The 20,395-nt window shown below is 44.5% G+C and overlaps 1 protein-coding gene across 4 annotated transcripts in view; it reads right to left on the bottom strand.

The window, feature by feature from the left end:
* Window positions 1-20,395, bottom strand: part of LOC144943484 (rho GTPase-activating protein 12-like) — a 46,004-nt gene that overhangs the window by 4,421 nt on the left and 21,188 nt on the right. The window contains exons 3-17 of one of the 4 annotated variants that reach the window (XM_078870958.1): window positions 20,248-20,328; window positions 19,740-19,922; window positions 18,414-18,569; window positions 17,529-17,606; window positions 16,719-16,853; window positions 14,991-15,065; window positions 13,777-13,838; window positions 11,710-11,791; window positions 10,037-10,138; window positions 7,820-7,918; window positions 6,999-7,188; window positions 4,595-4,690; window positions 3,636-3,734; window positions 2,466-2,543; window positions 328-462 (exon numbers count right to left, since the gene is read on the bottom strand). In XM_078870958.1, the coding sequence (XP_078727084.1) occupies window positions 328-462; window positions 2,466-2,543; window positions 3,636-3,734; window positions 4,595-4,690; window positions 6,999-7,188; window positions 7,820-7,918; window positions 10,037-10,138; window positions 11,710-11,791; window positions 13,777-13,838; window positions 14,991-15,065; window positions 16,719-16,853; window positions 17,529-17,606; window positions 18,414-18,569; window positions 19,740-19,922; window positions 20,248-20,328 (1,651 nt within the window). The remainder of the gene's footprint in view (window positions 1-327; window positions 463-2,465; window positions 2,544-3,635; window positions 3,735-4,594; window positions 4,691-6,998; window positions 7,189-7,819; window positions 7,919-10,036; window positions 10,139-11,709; window positions 11,792-13,776; window positions 13,839-14,990; window positions 15,066-16,718; window positions 16,854-17,528; window positions 17,607-18,413; window positions 18,570-19,739; window positions 19,923-20,247; window positions 20,329-20,395) is intronic. The other 3 variants (XM_078870959.1, XM_078870961.1, XM_078870960.1) reach the window with 3 other exon arrangements.

The raw sequence follows: 20,395 nt of genomic DNA, 5'->3' as shown, positions 1-20,395 counted from the left end.
AACACCTAAAAAAAGTAGTTCAAGGAATCGGTTGTCAATCTAAATATAAAAGTGCATATAGCTCCAGTGGCTTCCTGACATCCTAACATCGGAAGGGTATTATTTTACTGCAGTTACAATGCTCACCATTTAATCCTTCTGCATTGGGGAAAAAACAACAATTTCACGCGATAACAATGTGCACAGAGAGTTGGGAAAAACCAAACCTGTGGTTTTTCCACAGATTTTCCGTCGACTCGCCCACGTAACACCGTCCCAGCATCCCCCCCCTACCCAAACCTACAGTCACCGTGGAGTGGCACGATTACTATAGAGACGACAGCTTACTTATGGCGGCGATGAACTGTTCGAAGAAGATGTAGGGGACGAGTGGCTCGGGAAGTTCGCGGAAGAAGAGCTTGAGAGCGCCCGTGATGACGTTGATGTCCTCCCATTGGCTGTCGTCCAGGTCCACGTGCTCGTCTGCGAGACGGTGGAGGAGAGGGAGACAAACGAGTTGGTGGCGTGGGGAGGGGGGGGGGCACTTTACTCGGCATTCAAAAGCAGAACAGCAATACGAGTAAAATCAACGTGTGTTTAAATACCTCGCCTGGTATACAGGAGGTCGTGGATTTGATCCAGATCCTGACACCTCGAAATTTGGAGTTTGCATGTCTCTCGCCCCGTGGTCACGTGGACTTTTCACCGGGTCCCGCGGTTTTTCCCTCCACATTTAGAATCAACACGCGTTCAGAGCATTTGGCTACTGCTATCAATTTGCACGTGATAAGCCACTTCGTTGAGCTATCATTTGTAGCCAAGGCTGCATCTGAATACGAGCTATATAGCTCAGTGGGCCTCACATGATAAAATAAAATAGTTTAAAATAATCAAAAAGTTTAGTTTAGTTTAAGTAAGCCTGGTGGAATATAGTTTCCCTCGTTTGTTTCTATGACAGTTGTCTGTTCCTGCCTCTGTGATTTTATGTTGGTTAATCGGACAATTCATCTAATTGTGCGCGAGAGATTTAATTCATTTACATTTGGACGTGTCATCGTTTTTGTGTGTCCCTGCAGTCACTACAGGCACATTCACCACGATGTTTATTTTGTTTCACCAGGTGAGAACTCCGTGACCAGTCCTTTGCAGGTGTTATTTCAAACGTTGGCAAATTTGGACCCTGATCCCTGATGCTGGGCACACAAATGGGCGTAACCCTTGGAATGACGTTGGGGAGAATCTTTAACGTCCACTGTGAAGCGGACTGCGAGTAGCATTATTATGGTGAATACACACAACGCAGGATTAATAAGGGTGGCCCGCTGGATTTGAACGCGCTACCGCTGGGGGCCATGCCAACGGCACGTTAACCACCGCGTGACAAAATATGATCCTGGAATCGTGACCATGACCTTGTTTTACATCAGCTTCTGGCGTGCCAAGCACGGGAGTCAGGTTCATGACTGCAGAGGATGACGATGGCCTCCTGCGGTGAAAAGAGGCAAATTCCCAACTACTTTTTTTTTAAATCAAAACTCGAATCGAGCAGTGGCCCTGGGTTGAGAAAAATCATTAATTCTCAGGCTATCGAATCGTTATATGCATAATGGGTTCCACGCTAACGGTTTATCGTTAAACTTTAAAGGTGATATTTAGTGTGTGTGTGTTTGTTAAACAAAGGCGTGGCAACTGCCCACATCTTCTTGGTTCTTTCGGTAAAGTCACGTACAATGGAAATAATAAAATAATAAAAATAAAACATAAAAATTGAATAAAAATAAAACATAATAACATTTTAATAAAATTGTATTATGTTTTTATTTTATTATTTTATTATTTCCATTCTACGTGACTTCACCGAAAGAACCAAGAAGATGAATCCCTGCAGTCACGAAAGCTTTAAATCTAAACTGCCCACATGTAAAGTGAAGGCTGTGTGCACTAGAGCTTGGCACCGAGTTTAATCCTCTCGTGCACGTGTTGTTTAAAGCGATACCAAAAAAAATGAATTATATTTGTATTATTCTTTGGGTCTTTCGGTAAAGACACGTAGACAGAAAAAATGACGTGATTATAAGAAGTTAAAGGAATCCCCCAAATGTGTTAGTTAGTTAGTTTTCATGTAATTTCATAGCAGCCGTGACCATCACAGCAGTCCACCACGGTGGCTTTATTTAAATACGAAAGTGGTTTAAATTGTGCACTTCAGTTGGCGGCTGACGTTCGAAGTGAGGACCATGACGCTCAAAATATTCGTGCCGCCCCCGTGCTCGCCCACCACCCACCACCCCCACCCACCGTGATCCATGGATCACACAAATCACTCGAGACGCCGGTGTATGGCAGCCAAGAGCGGTTTATGCGAACGCTGACCGCAAGAGGTCACACGTTTGGCACAACAGTCATTCGCTGACTATGTGTGAAGAATTCATAAATTAATCAAGGTTGGTTGGGAAATGATAATGCTGACCAGTGCTGATACCTACCATGATCCACCATGATGCGGAGTTTCTGTATCGTGGCCTGGTTCCCACTCACTCTGTACACACCGTCAATCTCCAACCCTAACAATGGCAGTACACACATAGCAAGTGATATTCGTCACTTCAGAAAAAGCACACAGTTTTCATTAGTTCTTCTAGTTGATACTGCTTTGTCGACGTCTTAACTCGCAGAATCATTTGTACCATTCATAAACTGGACAAAAATCGTTGGTCAAGTGACAGGCAATGTTTACATAATGTGGTGGTGCAGTGGTAATCCATGGCTAACATCAATGGCGAGTGATATTGATATCAGTAGTTCTGCCACTCGCAATCTGCACTCATCAGCATGATGAAGTACGGTCTAAACACCTACATTACTCAGACGGAGGGGGGAGGGGCCTTCATCCAGCAGTGGATTGTACACGTGTGTGTATATTGTATGCAATGTAACCTCTTCAGCCATTGGAGGTGCTACTGTACATTTACCACGATGAAAGAAAATAATTTAATCGACGACAATTACACTGGTCAACAACAACAAAAAAAAAAAATTCTGGCCTGGACTTTTTCAGCTCTTTTAGACTAATTTCAGGGTGCTGATTCCAAATCTGATCTCAGATTTGCTCTATCACATCTCATTTTTATGCTATCGGCATACCCCATTTTCATTGATTTTACCCGAAATTAACTGTCACTTATGATTGCAAGTTGTTGCGAGTCAGTGACTGCTTTAGTGTTAAAATATGGTTTTGTATTTTTAGGATAGTGTGTTTATAATATCATTTTATGTAGATATCCACATATATTTAATATTTTTCTTCTGCAATTTTTATTGAAAATGCAATATTTGATATCTCAAAAACCTGATGTGATAGACAAAAACTGATGCCAGATTTGGAATCAGCACCCCAAAATTACATTTAAACCGTTGGAATACCTTATGCCAGAAAAAGTGTGTTGACCAGTGTTATTATTGTTATGCTGCAACTTGAATCTTGGGTCTATGCTCAAAGCCCGAACCAAATCGACCTGGACCAGCATGGTGAAATATAGCCCAATAACACCGCCAAGACTCGCATGGCATGGACAGACTCTCATCCAGCAGTGGATCAACAAAAACATGGCTGTGCTTGTGCACAAAAGACCACACTCCTCTCCAGAGCGACTCACCTCGTCTCTCAATGGCCTCGATGCACATCCTCACGAATAACGGCACCATGGAGTTCTCCCGTTCGCACAAACACGCCAGGGGACAGCCAAACACTTGCTCTGCAAACACACGATCGATCGACGGGATGAGAATGGGCTGAGTGTGACCGGACTTTATAAACTCCACTGCCCAGAAGTGAGAATGGCAAGATGGATCCCGGGGGGGGGGGGGGGTCACAAGACTGGGTTAACAAATGAAGAGATGAAGATGGAAGGAGAAAAGTTGTACCCATGTACCCGTCTCAGACAAGCTGAATGAAAGCCAACTCAGACGTGCTAGGATTTGCCGCAAGAAGAAGAAAACCGCATTGGAAGACGAAAAGTATGGATGTATGTTGAACTTCTTTTGCACCATACATAGCCAACCGTGCTCATCAGAGGTGCGACCTGAGTTGGATCCCCTGCCACAACTAACATTGAGCATCGAGTGACATCTGAACCGGTTCTGGACTCCCTCCACCTTCACTAATTCGCACTGACCAGCACGGTGAACTATATAATTGTGATACAGTGGCAGCCAACGAATGGAACGTGTCCATGAGGATCTCCCACCGAGGAGATGGAGCGATGGAATAAGCTCGCGTGCGGGTGCTACGTGGAATGTTTCATCGCAGAACCATGAGAGGTGGTTGTAGCGAAGGGAGGCCTTCATCCAGCAGTGGATTGATCATGGCTGAAAAGATATTAAGCCATCAGCGGCATTTGGTGAGCCAACACTGCGTCGAGCGCTTTCAGATTAACTTCTGCGGCCGTCTGGAATGCTCTTCCTTCCGATATTAGGAAGCCACTGGATCTATGCACTTTAATATATAGATAGAAAAACTCATTTCTTTATAACTGCTTTTCGCGTTCAGTTTGTTGTCCTTTCCCGCACCTTGGAATAGCACGGTTGGCTACGTATGGTGCAAAAAGGAAAATACCTTTAATGTAGCCTTTGTCTTTGAGTGTCTGCAGAGTGGGTCGCCGTGTGATTAACTTTCTTAAGCGGCTCCTCTTCTTATCAGATATCTCATTGGCTGTAATCAGAACATGAATGTCATTAGAATATTCATGTGCTCAGGACACAGGGTATCTGTAACAGAATCATCCACTGTTAAAGAACTATAATTGTAAGCAGTTTTCGAGTCAGGTCAATAAAACTAGACACGACACACATGCACGCACGCACACAAAATTTGGTTGTGTGAAGATGTCGTTGTACGAATCTCATCCCTATAAAATCGCCCGCCACGTGACCACCGGGGCATTGGCGACACGCATCGCATTGAGATTTTAGAGATTGAGATTTGACAGAGTCCCGGATGTTCGCCAACCTCTCTGCTGTGATTGTCTCATCAGTACCTGGCCCACCCCACCCCCCACTGCCCCAGGGAAGCTCACGATTCAACCAGCGGGGAGCAGATTCTGCAAGCTGCAACTTCTACGGATCCCGGTATCAAACGCACGCAGGCTAAATAAATACGTGCCGTTCAGGATCCCCCAAATCTTGTGAGGTAAACAACTAAAAGCGTGTAAGGAACGCGTTCACCAAAATTGCAACCGCTGTTGCCGAGCAATACTTCTTAAACATTTGTTGATACATTTATGGAGGACCCTGCATTTTACCGCAACAGACTTATTGAAGCATGTGATTAAGTATTCACGAAAGCACAACTATATTTAACTCAATGAACCTATAATTGTTTATTCAGATGGCGGTTCAGTGGCATATATTCATTTTATCTGGCCAATGAAAAGCAATTAGCACAATTTGAATTGCTCTTCACCTGTGACACTTCATCATCGTAGTAAGGTGATTTATTTATCATAATTTTAAAACACAAGTCGATTGCACAACCGTGATCTGACGTTTGGCCAGCAAAGCAAAGCTTTTAACTTGAAATGTGACGTGCAATGCCTTAATAAGAACAATAATAATAGCACCTTACCCGACAATGAAAACAAAAACAGATGCAGTTTCTGCACAATCTTTGTAAAACAGCTCAACTTACACGTGAATGTTTACGAGTACTGGGAAGCATATTTTCATGGGACTGGTTAAGTTACACAGCAGGGGTACACAGGGTGTTTTAAAGTCCAACTGCAAATATAACGGAGGAAATGTAACTGTACCCAGTGAGTGCTTTTTTGTAGAATGATCAGTGGAGGGCGCTATAATCCCGAACAAATTATTTGACAAGAGGCGCAGTGGTTCTCGCCACTGCCCGATGAACCCAGTGACCCGAGCTCGATTTCCGTTGACCATCTTTACCGATCCTGGGCCTCGCCCCACTCCTCAACCCTCCCCCCCAGGTCGACTCAGCCTCAAATCAGTGCCTGGTGCGATGCGTCAACATTGCCACTCGGGAGACAAAGGCGGCCGGCCAGCCGTGGTGCTGGCCACCCACCTTCTCGTGTCGTGCCGGCATTGACAGGCGCTCGCTAACAGCACTTGCCCCAAGGCTCTGTTATGGCTATACAGATGGAATCTTTGTATGGAGAGTTGTGGTGCAGTGGTTAACGCACCGCACTATGAATATTACAAGCGTTCATATTCGGACCATGGCTAATGTCAGTGGCAGGTGATATACGAACTGGTCCTGGGTCTCCACTAGGTCGACGCAGCCATAAACGAGTACCTGGTACGGCATGTAAACATCGCACCACGCCACACTACGCCACACTACACCACACCACGCCACACTACGCTACAACACCCCACACCACGCAAATGAGACAAATGCGGTTGGGCAGGATGTTGGCCACGCTATCCCCGCATGCCCCACGAGTCTGTCAAGGCTATTTGGGGGATCGTTGTCTTTTAACAGGCGCAAATAACAAAAAAACTCATTCATCAACAACACTGCCTCAAAGTTAAAATAAATATGATAGGCGACGTTTCGGGCAATGGCCCTTCTTCATAGCACACGTGTTATGTGCCATAACGAGGTATGTGCTATGCAGAAGGTCCATTGCCGAGAACGTCACCTATATTTTTCCTTTTAAGGCCACAATGTTGTTGACGAATGTGGGCCGAGTTTTATGTTATAATCTCGAACGGTAGTGCATCGAAACTGATCATTAAAAGACGAATCCACGTTGGGTTAAACTTTCGACTTTCCACCACATCTCCATCTCGGAATGTACCTCGCTTGCTATTTTTGGGCTCTTGATCACACTAGCACAACGGCGCCTCCGATTAGCGCGGTCGGCTACGTATCGTGCGACAGAGGTTCAACAACACGCACACGTACAAACGACGCAGACTCTCCCGAGTTTCACAAACGAGCGATCGCGCAGCAAGCGGGGAACCGCGGTCGCGGGCGTGCGTCCGGCCGGTCTCACCATGGCCCTTGCGGGAGTCTCGCTGATCCTTCTTGTCTCTCAAGCTCGGTTCGTATGGCTCGTCCTCTCCGCTGACGTCTCCATCGTCGGGCGTGCTGGCTCCGGGGGCAGAGGACGACGCCGGCGCCGCACCCGGCTTCGGGATTCCCCTCCGCTGCTCTTCAGGGGTTGGCACCGGCGTGTCTTTATCCTGCATTAGAAGTTGAATTACAATCAGTTCAACACGTAGTAGGCTTTCGCTACCAATATTATCCATCTAAGAGGGGTTTTTTGGGTTAGATCGCATAAATGTGTCGTTAGACCCGTCACCACCAGATGACTCAGCCAATTAGGTTTGTCACGTAAACAAAACATTCAGCACACCGATGTGTTGGTGAATAAAACCCACAACATTTACAATTAACGACACATTTATATTTACACAATCTAACCCCAAAAAAACCGATCGTTAGAACGGATGGTCGACCGTGATGATGACTCTCTTTCCCCTGGTTAATGTCCAGGTTCTTCTGCCTTTGACGGACTGCTTATGACCGAATCACCTGGAACACGCTCCATCGCATTGGATCTCGGTAGCTTAAGCAGGTTTGAGCCTGGACAATGCTTGGATAGAATACCACCGTGCACAGGTTGTCACACAGGGCGCACAGCAGGGAGCAGCGCAAACAATCCATTGTTGTACTGTGCTTCTATGCTCCCATGTCTACACTCCCCACCTCCGCCATCCAAGCAGGTATGGTATTTTTAATGCTCACTGTGATATTACAAATGATCAGCGACAGAACAGGATGGGGAAAGTGTTTGAGGAAGTCCTGACGTACCAGCCTGGCGATCAGGGATCGGATGGACTGGTACCACTCCTGCATTGTGTGGTCGTTGTCGGACTGGAGGAGGAATTCGTTGGCTCCAGACACTGTGAGCTGCAGGTGGAAACAGGAAAATTAACTTCACCATCTCACCTTCACGCACAATTTTCTTCCATTCATTCATTTGTCAAAAAGATTTTGCGCCAGCTGGCCAGGATCTGGATAAAACCTAGCCCACTATTCACCCAGGCAACTGAAGAGCACAGACTAAGTGTGAGTAACCTAACATCAAAACTAACAATAACATATTTAAGAATCTCAATTGACATACAAACAACATATATACTATTTCCCTTCTACGTGACTGTACCGAAAGAACCAAGAATATGAATCCCTGCAGTCACGAAAGCTTTAAATCGAAACATATATACTATTAAAATAAATATCTATAAATAAATAAAATACAAATCTCATCAACGGTCCTTAAACTATCCGGGACACTATTCCAGTGACCCACCAAGGCTGATATTATTAGTTAATTTAAAACACCCTGAGCAGCAAACTCAACGCCGCGAGGAAAATGTTTGCAATTTAAGAGCAGTCGCTTGAACTCCATCGATATGGGCAAGTGTTACAATCACACAAGATGTAAATGCCTTGTACTGCTGGATGATGTGTGGGGGGGCAGGGGTTTCCCAAGAATCCCTGCAACTTGTGTTTTAGGGAAGTGAGAGTTAATTCAAAGTGATTTCTTTCTCAATGAACAATGAGGTTGGTGTTAATCTCCCATTTACAGCCCCGAGCAAGTGGTAAAAAAATCCTCATTCCTGGGGATACGTTTGACCGTACGTACATCACCACGTTGATCAGTGCAGGCTGGAGAAGTGGAGATCCCAGAACCACTTCAGTATCACTCATTATCAATATTAGCCGTGGCCGGAAATCAAACTCAGGTCGCTGGGTTCATAGCGCGATGCACCAACTAATGTGCCATCACTCAATCCCACTTTTGTGATACAAATCAAAGGCGCGTTGAGCACGTGAAGGTAAAAGTTATGCAACACTATTTTTATTGTTGCAAATAAGGGGTCAAAAAGGTACGCATTAAAACACTGTTATAATTAAATACAGTTTACTGCACTAACACACAGCAGTAAAAGTTTTGCTCGAGAACAATAAACATGGTCACATGGAAATTAACAAACAGCACGCGGGAGACCTCACCACTGTAGCAAGTATTGGTGGGTTTTGCTTTGTTGTAAATAACTGCGAGAGGTGCGGGGCGGCTGTATTCCTAAGCTCATCATCCATTTTTCATATTCTTGGTCTTTCAGTAAAGTGACGTAGAAAAGAAATAATAAAATAATAATAAAACATTATAAAATAAAATTCTCACGACGTTTCGGCCACAACGCAAGCAGCCGTCCTCAGGTGTAGAAACAGAGCTGTCAGAAAGACAGCGTCTGTTTTGTTTTTATTATTTTATTATTTCCCTTCTACGTGACTTTACCGAAAGAACCAAGAATATGAATCCCTGCAGTCACGAAAGCTTTAAATAGAAAAATTAATCATCCATTGTCTATCTACTGATGGATGAAAGCCTCCCCCTGCCCCTCCCCCCTGCCCCTCCCACCTGCCCCCACCCCCCCTGCCCCCACCCCACCCCTCCCACACACCGTGACCATCCCTCACGGGCCCTGCGACACCAGCTACAATTCCACCACACTCCCGCACATGGCCCGGTTGAGAGTCAGTGTTTGTCATGCAGCTGGTTTGAATAAAAATTGAGACTATGAACTACCCGTGAAATTTCAACATTTGTCCTCAAAGTGTTACCCGGATGTTAAGTAACTTTAGTAAATTATTCTTGACTCTAAAAATGATAAAATTAGGGGAATGTGAAAAAAAGTTTAAAATGTTATATATGCTATATATAACCATTGATTGCCACAGTCAAAAATCATCATGTTTTTTTACTTATATCAAAGGTCACAGGCCCTTGAAAAATAGTTTCTCTTCTCAATGGGCTTCACTCAGGAAACACACTTCTAATTCTGTTTCTTATCATAGATATCACAGATCCCTGCTTTTTTACTCCCGGAAGAATGAATCACTTTTCGATTGCGTGCGACAAAACTACACCGCCTACCCACTCGGCTGACGAAACGAAGCAGCTTGTGCAGCGTGCGTGCAGTGCAATACAGGAGGCAAGAGTCCATCTCACGATTATACCTGGCACACGTTTTTCTTGCTGGACTTGTCTCGCGTCCACTCGATGTGCGCCCCCCGGAGGTCGATGCAGCACTCGGGTTTGCTGTTCGATGCACCTTGTTTCTGTCAAAGTCAACAACAACAAACACATCGTCCTGAAGAGCACGTGGAAGCCGTGCCCTTGTGTAGTTTGCGTAACTTCATATCGCTTTATGAACAAGTGAAACGATTGCGGTGTGGTCGTCACAAAAAACCCTTTGGATTTCATGAACTAGAGTTTAATTCGCGTGTGTTTCACGAGCTGTTTTGGCTGTGTCGGGTGGTGGCGGTTTTGACGACACATTTATATTTGCGCAATCTAACCCCAAAACCTCTATTATGGATAATATTGGTCGTAAAAGCCTACGTGTCAAACTACAATTCACATGAACGGGAGAGAACCATTTTAACTTTGGTGGAGCACTTAGACCTTGCGTTTTATCATCAACTCCTCCGCCAGGACGGGGCGATAAACCAAGCCAAAACGGGAATCGCACCCTCCTTGTTCCTATGGCAGGGACCATTCTCCAAGTAAGGCTGCCACCGACTGCTTTCCACCGGGCCAGTGATGCTTGCTCTGTCAGGCGGTGCTCATTCCACCAACACAAGAGCCAGATAGATTGCAGCATCGCGGAGGGGAATGGTTACGGATGGCGGAGGCGTGGGAAGGCCTTCGTGCAGCAGTGGATCGGTCATAGCTGATGGTGAAGGTAACTTATATGAAATGTAAGGCAATTATCAATTTCAAGTGCAAAAGTGAACATAATTTTCAAAGAAAAATCTCAACATCTGTCAATTGCACTGTGGCCTTAAAATGAAAAATATATAATGGGTGTCATTTCGGGAAATAGCCCTTATTCATAGCACATAAACGTCACCTATTATATAAATGTTATACTATAAGGTAGTGTTATTGATTAATCTGTTGAATCTTTGTTAATTGTGCTTATGCACCACTGCAAACGCAGCAGCATCGCCACATAATTTGTATAATTTCCTTTGACAGTGTTAACTGTTCGGACAGCTACAGGCTTAGTGTTGCTTGGGGAAGCGAATCATCAAATAATACATTGTTTAAATGTATGCCTATACAGGTTACCATACATCAATGGGGATTACGTGTACGCAGACAATAACAGAGACTGCTATTTTATTGCACGCAAACGACAGGAGGTACAAGAACACAACGTGCATGCATAATGTTAGTTGATTACCATATGAATAACCAGACCGGCAATGGATACCCATTGTAATGTATATGCATTCATTAATCCCCCCCCCCCCCCCTTCAGACGTGAAGGGCTCACAAGTGACGTCATCACATCTATCCCTCTATTTAAGGAACGAAACGGGAGGATTTCTCCACAACTCTGGCTGTCGCCTGATGAAGCTAGTTGTAATTCTTGGCGAATCGTCGTACTCAAGATTGTAAATGTTGTGGATTTGCTCTCCAACACACGGGTGTGCTGTATTAGTAACCAATTGGCATGTTTCGTTTACATGACAAACCTTACCAATCGGCTGTGTCGGGTGGTGGCGAGTTTCACGACACATTTATAGTTACGCGATCTAACCCAAAAAAACTGTATTATGAGTGTTAACAATCTTGGCAGGTTTGAATGTGACCCAGTGATGGCCCTATGAGTGGGGCTTACCCATCCGGTGTGGGACTTGGGATCCTTGTAGAGGATAAGGTCGTGTCCAACTAACACCACCCACACATTCGTCCAGTTCTTCCTGAAGCGAAAAAAAAACGTTTCATCACAGAGCTAGCCGTGTCATGTTAAAAGTCAAGTCTAAATACCATTTCTCACCGGCACATCTGAGCCGCACATCTGTGGGGCCGTCACTGTGTCATAGCTGTCAACCCATACGGTTTACCCCGTATTCTTGTACAGAGAAATTGAGTTTTCAGGTCCATACTGCGTACAACAGCCGTTTCAATACAGGCAAAAAAAAATTTTGTCTATTGTTTTGTGTTTCTCTCTTGTGATGCGACTTTGAAGGATGAACATTGAGATTTATAAGGGGTACGGGGTGACCAATAAGGTCTGAATTCTTCTGGAATAAGGTAGGCACTGATAAGAGATTGACAGGTGTGCTGTATGGGTGATTTTCCACGGTCTATAATACCGAACCAAAGCATGATTTGCTGGCCCAATAAGACGCAATCTGATTCAGGGCCAAGCAGAACCGAGAGCGGGGTTACATTATCTCCGTCACTGCTTGAGATGTCAGCGGCACGGTCCGGATTCAGCAGGGAAAGAACAACCCTGTGGTATCTCCCATGTCGTGACGGGGCTGGCTCGGCACAGCCCCAGCACGGCTTAGATGTACAATGGAAAATAAATTCACGTGTTCCCATGCTCAAATGAGCATTGGAATGGTAGTGGAATATTCACATATTCCTATGGCAAGGGCCAGTCCATCCATAAAACAGCCACTGTTGACGTCACACGAAGTGGTACATTTGATAATATAATTCAGTATATAATAATATAATAATGACATTATATTAAATTCTTAATGTTTGCCCTATTTTAATATACATTAAAATTACTCCACATGTAACGATCAAATGTAATAACTCTGCTTCTGAAGGTGCATGAAAACCAAAAATCTAATTTTTGCAATAACTTTTAATGGTAAATTTTCATATATATTTGAAGCATGATTCAAACAGAAAACCAAAACGACACACAGATCACCTACACGACTTTGTTGAGCATATATATAAAACACAAATTATTGATTTTTTTTGAGAGGTTGATGTCTATCGACATTCTGGATGGAGCAGTATTTCCTTTCACTCCCAGGGGTATCGTTATAAGTGGAGCCGACTGTACTCTTTGTATCGACCCCAGAGGAATAACGATCTGGGTCAAATTCCAACCAAGAGTGACACCACAGCGCCATCCAGCTGGACCCGTGGTATTGAAATGCAAAATCCCTGCGTATGCCTACGACCAAATCACCCGTAGCGCGCCCGATATCTCATCAGAACTCGCAAGCTGAGCAAAGAGGTTGAGGCCGGATAAGTGCTTGGATGGGCGACCCACCATGCATGCCAGGTAGTCACAGGCTGCTGGGGGGGGGGGGCTGCACTCTATGTGATTCTACACTACCACGTCTTTGTTACAACCACCACCTTCACCAACCCGCATCGACCAGCATGGTGAAACTAAAATAAACTAAAAAAAACTAACAAAATACTTTTTCTTTTACCAGATAAGGCGCACCGAGCTATAATATCTGTTTTCAGAAGCGACCTGGTTATCACAAATGCTAGCTCAAGGAAGTGGCTTATCACGTGGAAATGTATAGCAGCCAAATACTCTAAACGCATGTTTCTAAGTGTGGAGGGAAAACCCAGAGGACCCGGAGAAAAATACACGCGACCACGGGGAGAGAGAGACACGCAAACTCCAAATATACTGGCGTCAGGATCAGGATCGAACCCACGACCTCCTGTATACCAGTCGAGGAAGTTAACGTCTCGCCACCGTGGCAAGACGTCACCTAGTCAATCAACCCCCACAACTCGAGTGGTGTGAGGGAGTTCCCTCGTCCAGCAGTAGATTGACAAAAAGTCTGTGTACATGAAAAATCGTGGTGCGTATAATACAGCTGACTTGACTACATGCTGGAAATCGTAAACTCGAATACAGTTGCTTTAACAGGCATCTGTTTTACAGATGAACGCCACCCGTGTTTAGACTCACCGTAACTTCTTGCCTCCCTCTGTTATTTTGGTTTTGTTTAACATGCCAGCCTTTTCAAGGCCCTGTGAGATGTACAAAAAATTCGAGTTTTTAAAGGGGACAAAAAATTGCACGTTTTTTTTTTACCTCTTCTCTGCAAAAAAACAATTACATCATCGACATTTATGAACCTCCAATTATCATTGCCACAATACTCTCCAGCATTTAAAAATAATGTCTTGCTTTTACTGTAATGATCCAGTCAGTGTTCACTTAATGTCAAGTAGGAACCAATTAGTGTTTAGACAGTCTGGTTGTTGGATACATTGCCTTACTGCATGTTACGAAGTATTTATTGTGCATGTCAACAATATTCTGCTACTTCTTCGGTGATAATTGCGATGAATAATTAAAACTAGTTCCAGTTGCTTTAAAGGGGAGGGGAGTGGTGGCACAGTGGTCAGCACACCACACTATGAGTTTGATTCATTGCTTCGGAAATCAGCACTGGTTCTCGGCTTCCCTTCATCACCCTCACTGACCAGCGTGGTGAAGTATGGTGAAGTATGGTGAAGTATGGTGAAGTATGGTGAAGTATGGTGAAGTATGGTGAAGTATGGTGAAGTATGGTGAAACAACTATCACATTCGAGATGGTGTGGACAAGCCTTCATTCACAAGTGGAATGATCGATCGAGTGCTTTAAATTACCTGAAATGTTTATTTTAAAGTGAAATATTTTAACAATTCACAGCATGAATACTTTCAAATAATATTTTCTGCTTCATTCAAAATATTGCTTTTTCAACAATGGGCAATATCAAGGTAACCAAAATGTATAGCCCTTGTCAATCCAATGCTGGATGAGAGCCTCCCCAAGCCGTGTGGATGGGGGGAGAGGGGAAAGTTGGCCATACTTCACCACGCTGGTCAATGCGGGTTGGTGAAGGTGAGGAACTAGGACCAGAACAGAGAGAACTCACAACTCACCGGAAATCAAATTCAGGTAGCCAGGTTCATAGCCCACTGGGCTACCCACTGGTGACTACATTTGACTAACTCGTAAAATAAGACTTTAAAACATTCGGACCAGCTCTTGAAGCACTAAAACATCCTATGCTTCATCTGTTATTTCACATAAAAAAAATTCAGAATTCATGGCAGCATGAAAGGAACCACCAGAAGCTGCAACATCGTACGAATTTGCCCGACACGAAGAGAAAATCGAAGGCTTACGGCGGGCAGAGAGAGCGCCAGGTCGGAAATGCTGCACAAGTTGTGATCAGAAGGTGTTCTCTTGTGCCCACCCAACTGCACACAATCATAGTCAATCACGTGTTCATTTGTAGATCACAACAAAGATTATAGAGATCCGTACAACAAACACAAAAAGAGCAAATCATACCATGACACTCATTGGAGTAATTAAACAAAAAACCATACACTCCATCCTCAATCGGCTTCAAATTACCCGCAATCTTTTACAGAATTGGCGAGCTTACTTCGATAAAAATGTGTTTTCCAAAGTGCTAACAAAATTTATTCCCGCACAAACAAGCAATGGGGATGGAATAATCTCTGTTGTTGACGGCGCTTAGCCTGAGGTACAAAGCCAGCAAAAACATAGGCCAATCATATTCTATGGTTCTTTTGGTAAAGTCACGTAGGCATTTCTGCTGCATTGGCATTGCTGCTACATTGGCATTGCTGCTGCATTGGCATTGCTGCTGCATTGGCATTGCTGCTACATTGGCATTGCTGCTGCATTGGCATTGCTGCTGCATTGGTATTGTTGCTGCATTGGCTTTGTTGCTGCATTGGCTTTGTTGCTGCATTGGCACTTGTGCACCATCCATGCTCCTGGTGCTGTTGATACACTTGGGCCACGCCCAGTCCCAAACCTTTATAAACAGTTTGCCTTTAGAGGCCGACTCCTTTGCCTGATGACGACCGCTTGTGTTGCGATCGAAACGTCGTGATTTTTTTATTCTATTTTATTTCTAACTACGTGACTTTACCGAAAGAACCAAAGAGAGTATGGATTCCTGCAGTCACGAAAGCTTCAAATCAAGAATAAAAATAAAGTGAATATTTTTCATTATTTTTTCTATCTACGTGACTTTACCGAAAGAACCATAGAATATGAATTCCTGCAGTCACGAAAGTTTAAAGTCAAAATATAGGCCAATCACTCCTGAGTTCAATACGGAGCCCATGGCTAACATTCAGGGCAAGCGTTAGAATCCTGGTCAGGGCTAACAGTGAAACAGTGATATCCTGAAGCAGTCAGTCTTGGCCGCGCCCTTCACCAATGCGCATCGACCAGGAAGTCAGGTCAAATAACCCTGATGACTGACACAGCGTGGGAACGTCTTCATCCGAATAGTGGATTGAGACAGATGTCTGCGAATAATGATCATTATTTTTTTTTCCCGATCAATAAGTGAAATATTGAAAATAACAAGATTTTCTCATCTTCCTCCTCTTTAAAAACTATTTTCAATACCGTGGAAATCATACAAAAATCGGCCAGCTTTACTCAATTATGTAAAGGATGGAGTATATTATATAATTTTTTTAAATCAAAAACACGATACACGGTAGCATTGTTTGTACATTATGAGCAATAACATGGTAAGACATTTCACTTGCAAACAAAATAATTTCGATTGAAAAATAGAAAACATAAAACCACAACAAAAAACAAAACATTGATCTTCACCACCCACACAGGTTTCCGCGTATTACCAGGTTGTACCGCGCATTTTTCCGAAAGAACAGCGCTGGGAGCTCCCAGTTTTCAAATTAATGTTTTGTTCAACAAGGTCAGAACGCAAGAGACCAAGGATAAGTCTCATTTGTCAAGAGTGACGCGCAGCGAAATGTCAGACATCGTGCTGAACGCAACACGCGGGCGGTACAACCCGGAAGCGCATCGGAGGGCTAAATAGCATTGAGCCTTACCTTAGTTTCATGGTCAATCTTGTGGCTAGGTGCATCGTTCGCACGTGGGGTAGGTGGCAACACTTTATGATCGGGGACCGTGTTTGCAAGATCATGGTCAGGTGACCACTCGACACCGGTTGATCCCGATGGATCCTAGAAAAGGGGGGGAGGGGGGAAACACATCATTGTAAATGTACGCGCATGTAAGACGTACTTAGGTGTGTCGCCACCATGTCCATTTGTCAATCCACTGCTGGATGAGGGCCTCACCCCACACCATGTGGGTCGCAGGAGTTGGGTGACCACGCTTCGCCACGCTGGCGTCGGGCGAGTGGCAGATGTCTGCCAGGTATCGCGTGTCGTGCGAGTGTCCCGTAGTCCCATCCTGTAAGGACGGTCTGCCCTCTTCTAGTCAAATAAGTCAAACTGTTCGGGCTTCCCACACTGCAGGCATGCTCGCGTAACGCGTGCACATTTGCATTGAATGTCAAGCAGCTATAAATTAATTTACTCATGAACAAGGCCTTAACAGACTGTTGGGGCAGGTTCTGTGAGTGAACACCTATGAAGGCTGGCATGGCACACGATGAAATGGGTGGCCAGCACCACGCCCGGCCGCCTTCGTCTCCCCAGTGGTGATAATTACACAACGCACAAGGTGCTCATTTGAGGCCGAGTCGACCTAGGAGAGGCCCAGGACCAATTCAGATAATTGTCACTGGTGTTGGTTGTGAGCAGGAATCGAACTCGGGTGGCCGGGTTCGTAGGGCAGCGTGAGCTAATCGCTGCACTCCCAGTCCCCACTCATTGACACACACACGCACAAACCTCTGGAAGTTCCCATTCAGTTCGCCCATCCTCGGTGTAGTAGTAAACTTCACCGGTGTCATCCTTGGACTTCCACCACTGCAGACAAACAACCATTGTTATTGAAACTCGTCACATGACAGAGCCACTGCTGTTTCTTTATATATCAGTCGCTTCTGATCTTAGCTGTGACCGGAATTCAAACTCAGGCTGATGGGTTGATAGCGTAGTACGTCAATCACTGCGTCACCATTCCACCCTTTTTGGTATGTAGTGTTTTAAATCATATTAATTTAATTTATTTATCAAGTAATGTGTCACTTAGTCTTAACTCTCAAAATCCCTGTCCTTCCAGGATGCCCTACACTGGGATATTTGGGAACTTCGTAGTCAGCACGGGTTGATGACGGTGGGCAACATAAACCTTGGAGCACAGAGGGACATGCCTACAATGGACGTTGTTGCATGAACCTCCCCTTATAATGTAGCAGCTGCTGCTGCCTGTTTTTCGCTTTGCATATGTTGTACAGAAGTGACTCATTAACACCTAGCAAACACCATCGGACAACATGTGATACAGCCCTAAACGCATCGACAGCTGTACTACGGCACAGCCACTAAAACCTACACAGTAGTAAACAGTATTGTGTTTGTAGCATGTGCCTGTGTGTTCCACAAACGGTAGTGTAGGGAAGCAGTCGTGTTTTGTAGCGAGCGGTAGTGTAGTGGTTAGCGCATTGTGCTACGAACCCGGTGACCCCAGTTCGATTCCCGTTCACAGCCAATATTATCCGAGGCGATTATCTGAACCGGTCCTGGGCCTCCCCTAGGTCGACCCAGCCTCAAATGAGGGGGTGAGGGGGGGGGATCTTTGTCTTTATTTCTGTGCCACAAACCAAACCTCACCTTGACCGGTGACCTCTGATGTATGTAAAATTCATCTCCATTTTCATCGAAAAACCGCCCCCAACAATCAGGTAGGTAACCACTGTCCGAGACAACTTCACTACTCTCTTCTTTTGGCAGTGGTGGTAACGGCTCGTCCGTCGGGGAGACAATCCGCTGTACAGGAATAAAACAATGATGGTGACATTTGTTCGATTTAAAGCTTTCGTGACTGCATGAATTCATATTCTTGGTTCTTTCGGTAAAGTCACGTAGAAGGTAAATAATAAAATAATAAACATAAAACATAAGATACAATTCTCACGACGTTTCGGCCACAACGCAAGCAGCCGTCCTCAGGTGAAGGACGCCGTCTTTCCAACAGCCCTGTTCTTCACCTGAGGACGGCTGCTTGCGTTGTGGACGAAACGTCGTGAGAATTTTACCTTATTGTTTTATTTTTATTAATTTAATTATTTCCATTCTACGTGACTTTACCGAAAGAACCAAGAAAAATGATGGTGACATTTGTTACGTTTTTCAAACTAAGGTGCACAGTATTTATGCACTAGTTCTGTCCATCCGTCTGTCCGTCCGTAACTAGAGGGGGGTGGGGTGGGCAGGGGGAGTGCACGATAACTCTTCACATCACCATTTATTTACCGGTTATATACTTTTTTTCCTTTAAGGCACAGCCATCGATGAATGTCCTGAGTTTGTTTGTATTAAACGTGCTTGCCAATGCACCATCACCAAATAGTGTGATTAAACGGGTTCTCAAGTTTTCTACGTTGATAATCTCAGCCCAAGTCACAAAAAATACTTTACGTCAAATTTGGTTCTCCGACTTAAAATGGCTAAATTTCATCTCTGGGGCTTAAACATATTGGTTTGACTGTCATGTGCTGACAGGGCCAGAGGGAAAGTGCTGCCCGTATTGTGTGGACCAGGAGAGGTAATTTTAAGGTACCTCAGAGGAAGCTCTATAATATCCACTTCTGTGGGCCATTCTATAACATGAATGGTTGCCTCTGCTCCGAGAGATCCGAATGTATTATGCGTCTTATCGGGATAAAATTGTGGAAAAGAAACAAACGAAACTATTTTTAAAAAATTACAATATATCTTTTAGGAGGTACGGTAATTTATAGCAGCCAAATACTATAAACGCACGTTGTTTATCAATGTGGAGGGAAAAACTGGAGGACCTGGAGAAAAATCCACGCGACCACGGGGATAACATGCAAACTCCAAATATAAAAGGCATAAGGGTCAGGATTGAACCCACGACCACCTGTATACCAAGCGAGGGAATTAACATCTCGCCACCGCAACGATCGGACATACATTTTGGTCAGACTTAGGATCGCGGCCCTGCTTGCGTGGCGGCTTCCAGGAGGTCTCGCGCGTGATACGGTTGTAGTAGTAGTGTCTCGATGATTTTGCATCAAAGAGTGTTTCCCAGCCATCCCCGGAAATCTGTCCTCCGGCAACAGTGGACTGTGGCAGGGAAGTAGTGGGACACATTAGCTGCTCGCACAGGAAGAGAGAGACGAAGAGAAGAATTGTGTTAAATAATGAGTCATGTGCAGATGCGCTTTTAATCCAGCACTTTGGAGTCAAGGGTCAGTCTATTGTTTATATAGCATGCAATAATGCTGTGGATTTATATCGTGTCTAAATGCGACCGCATCAGAAGAAGCTGTGCTAGCATTGTGAAATATATTCAAACAACCCCCATACCCAACACATGGCAGGGGGAGGCCTTCATCTAGCAACATTGACAATTGACCGTTTATTTTCATTTTAAAAATTCCCACAAAAAATTAGGTTAAATGAAAATGCCAGACATCACCTTTAGGTCCTGAAGATTTGCATAAACTGGAGAGTCAGGCCTCTTCACCTTGGGCGGTAGATCCCCACTCGGAGGAGTTTGCTGAAAAACAGAATGAAAAAATTATCAAGGGCATTACCTGCGTTTACATAGAGGAAACAATTTAAAA

Source organism: Lampetra fluviatilis, chromosome 31, assembly GCF_964198595.1.
Source record: "Lampetra fluviatilis chromosome 31, kcLamFluv1.1, whole genome shotgun sequence".
Lineage (NCBI taxonomy): Eukaryota > Metazoa > Chordata > Hyperoartia > Petromyzontiformes > Petromyzontidae > Lampetra > Lampetra fluviatilis.
The sequence above is the reverse complement of the archived record's forward strand: the minus strand, read 5'-3'. Positions and strand labels throughout refer to the sequence as shown.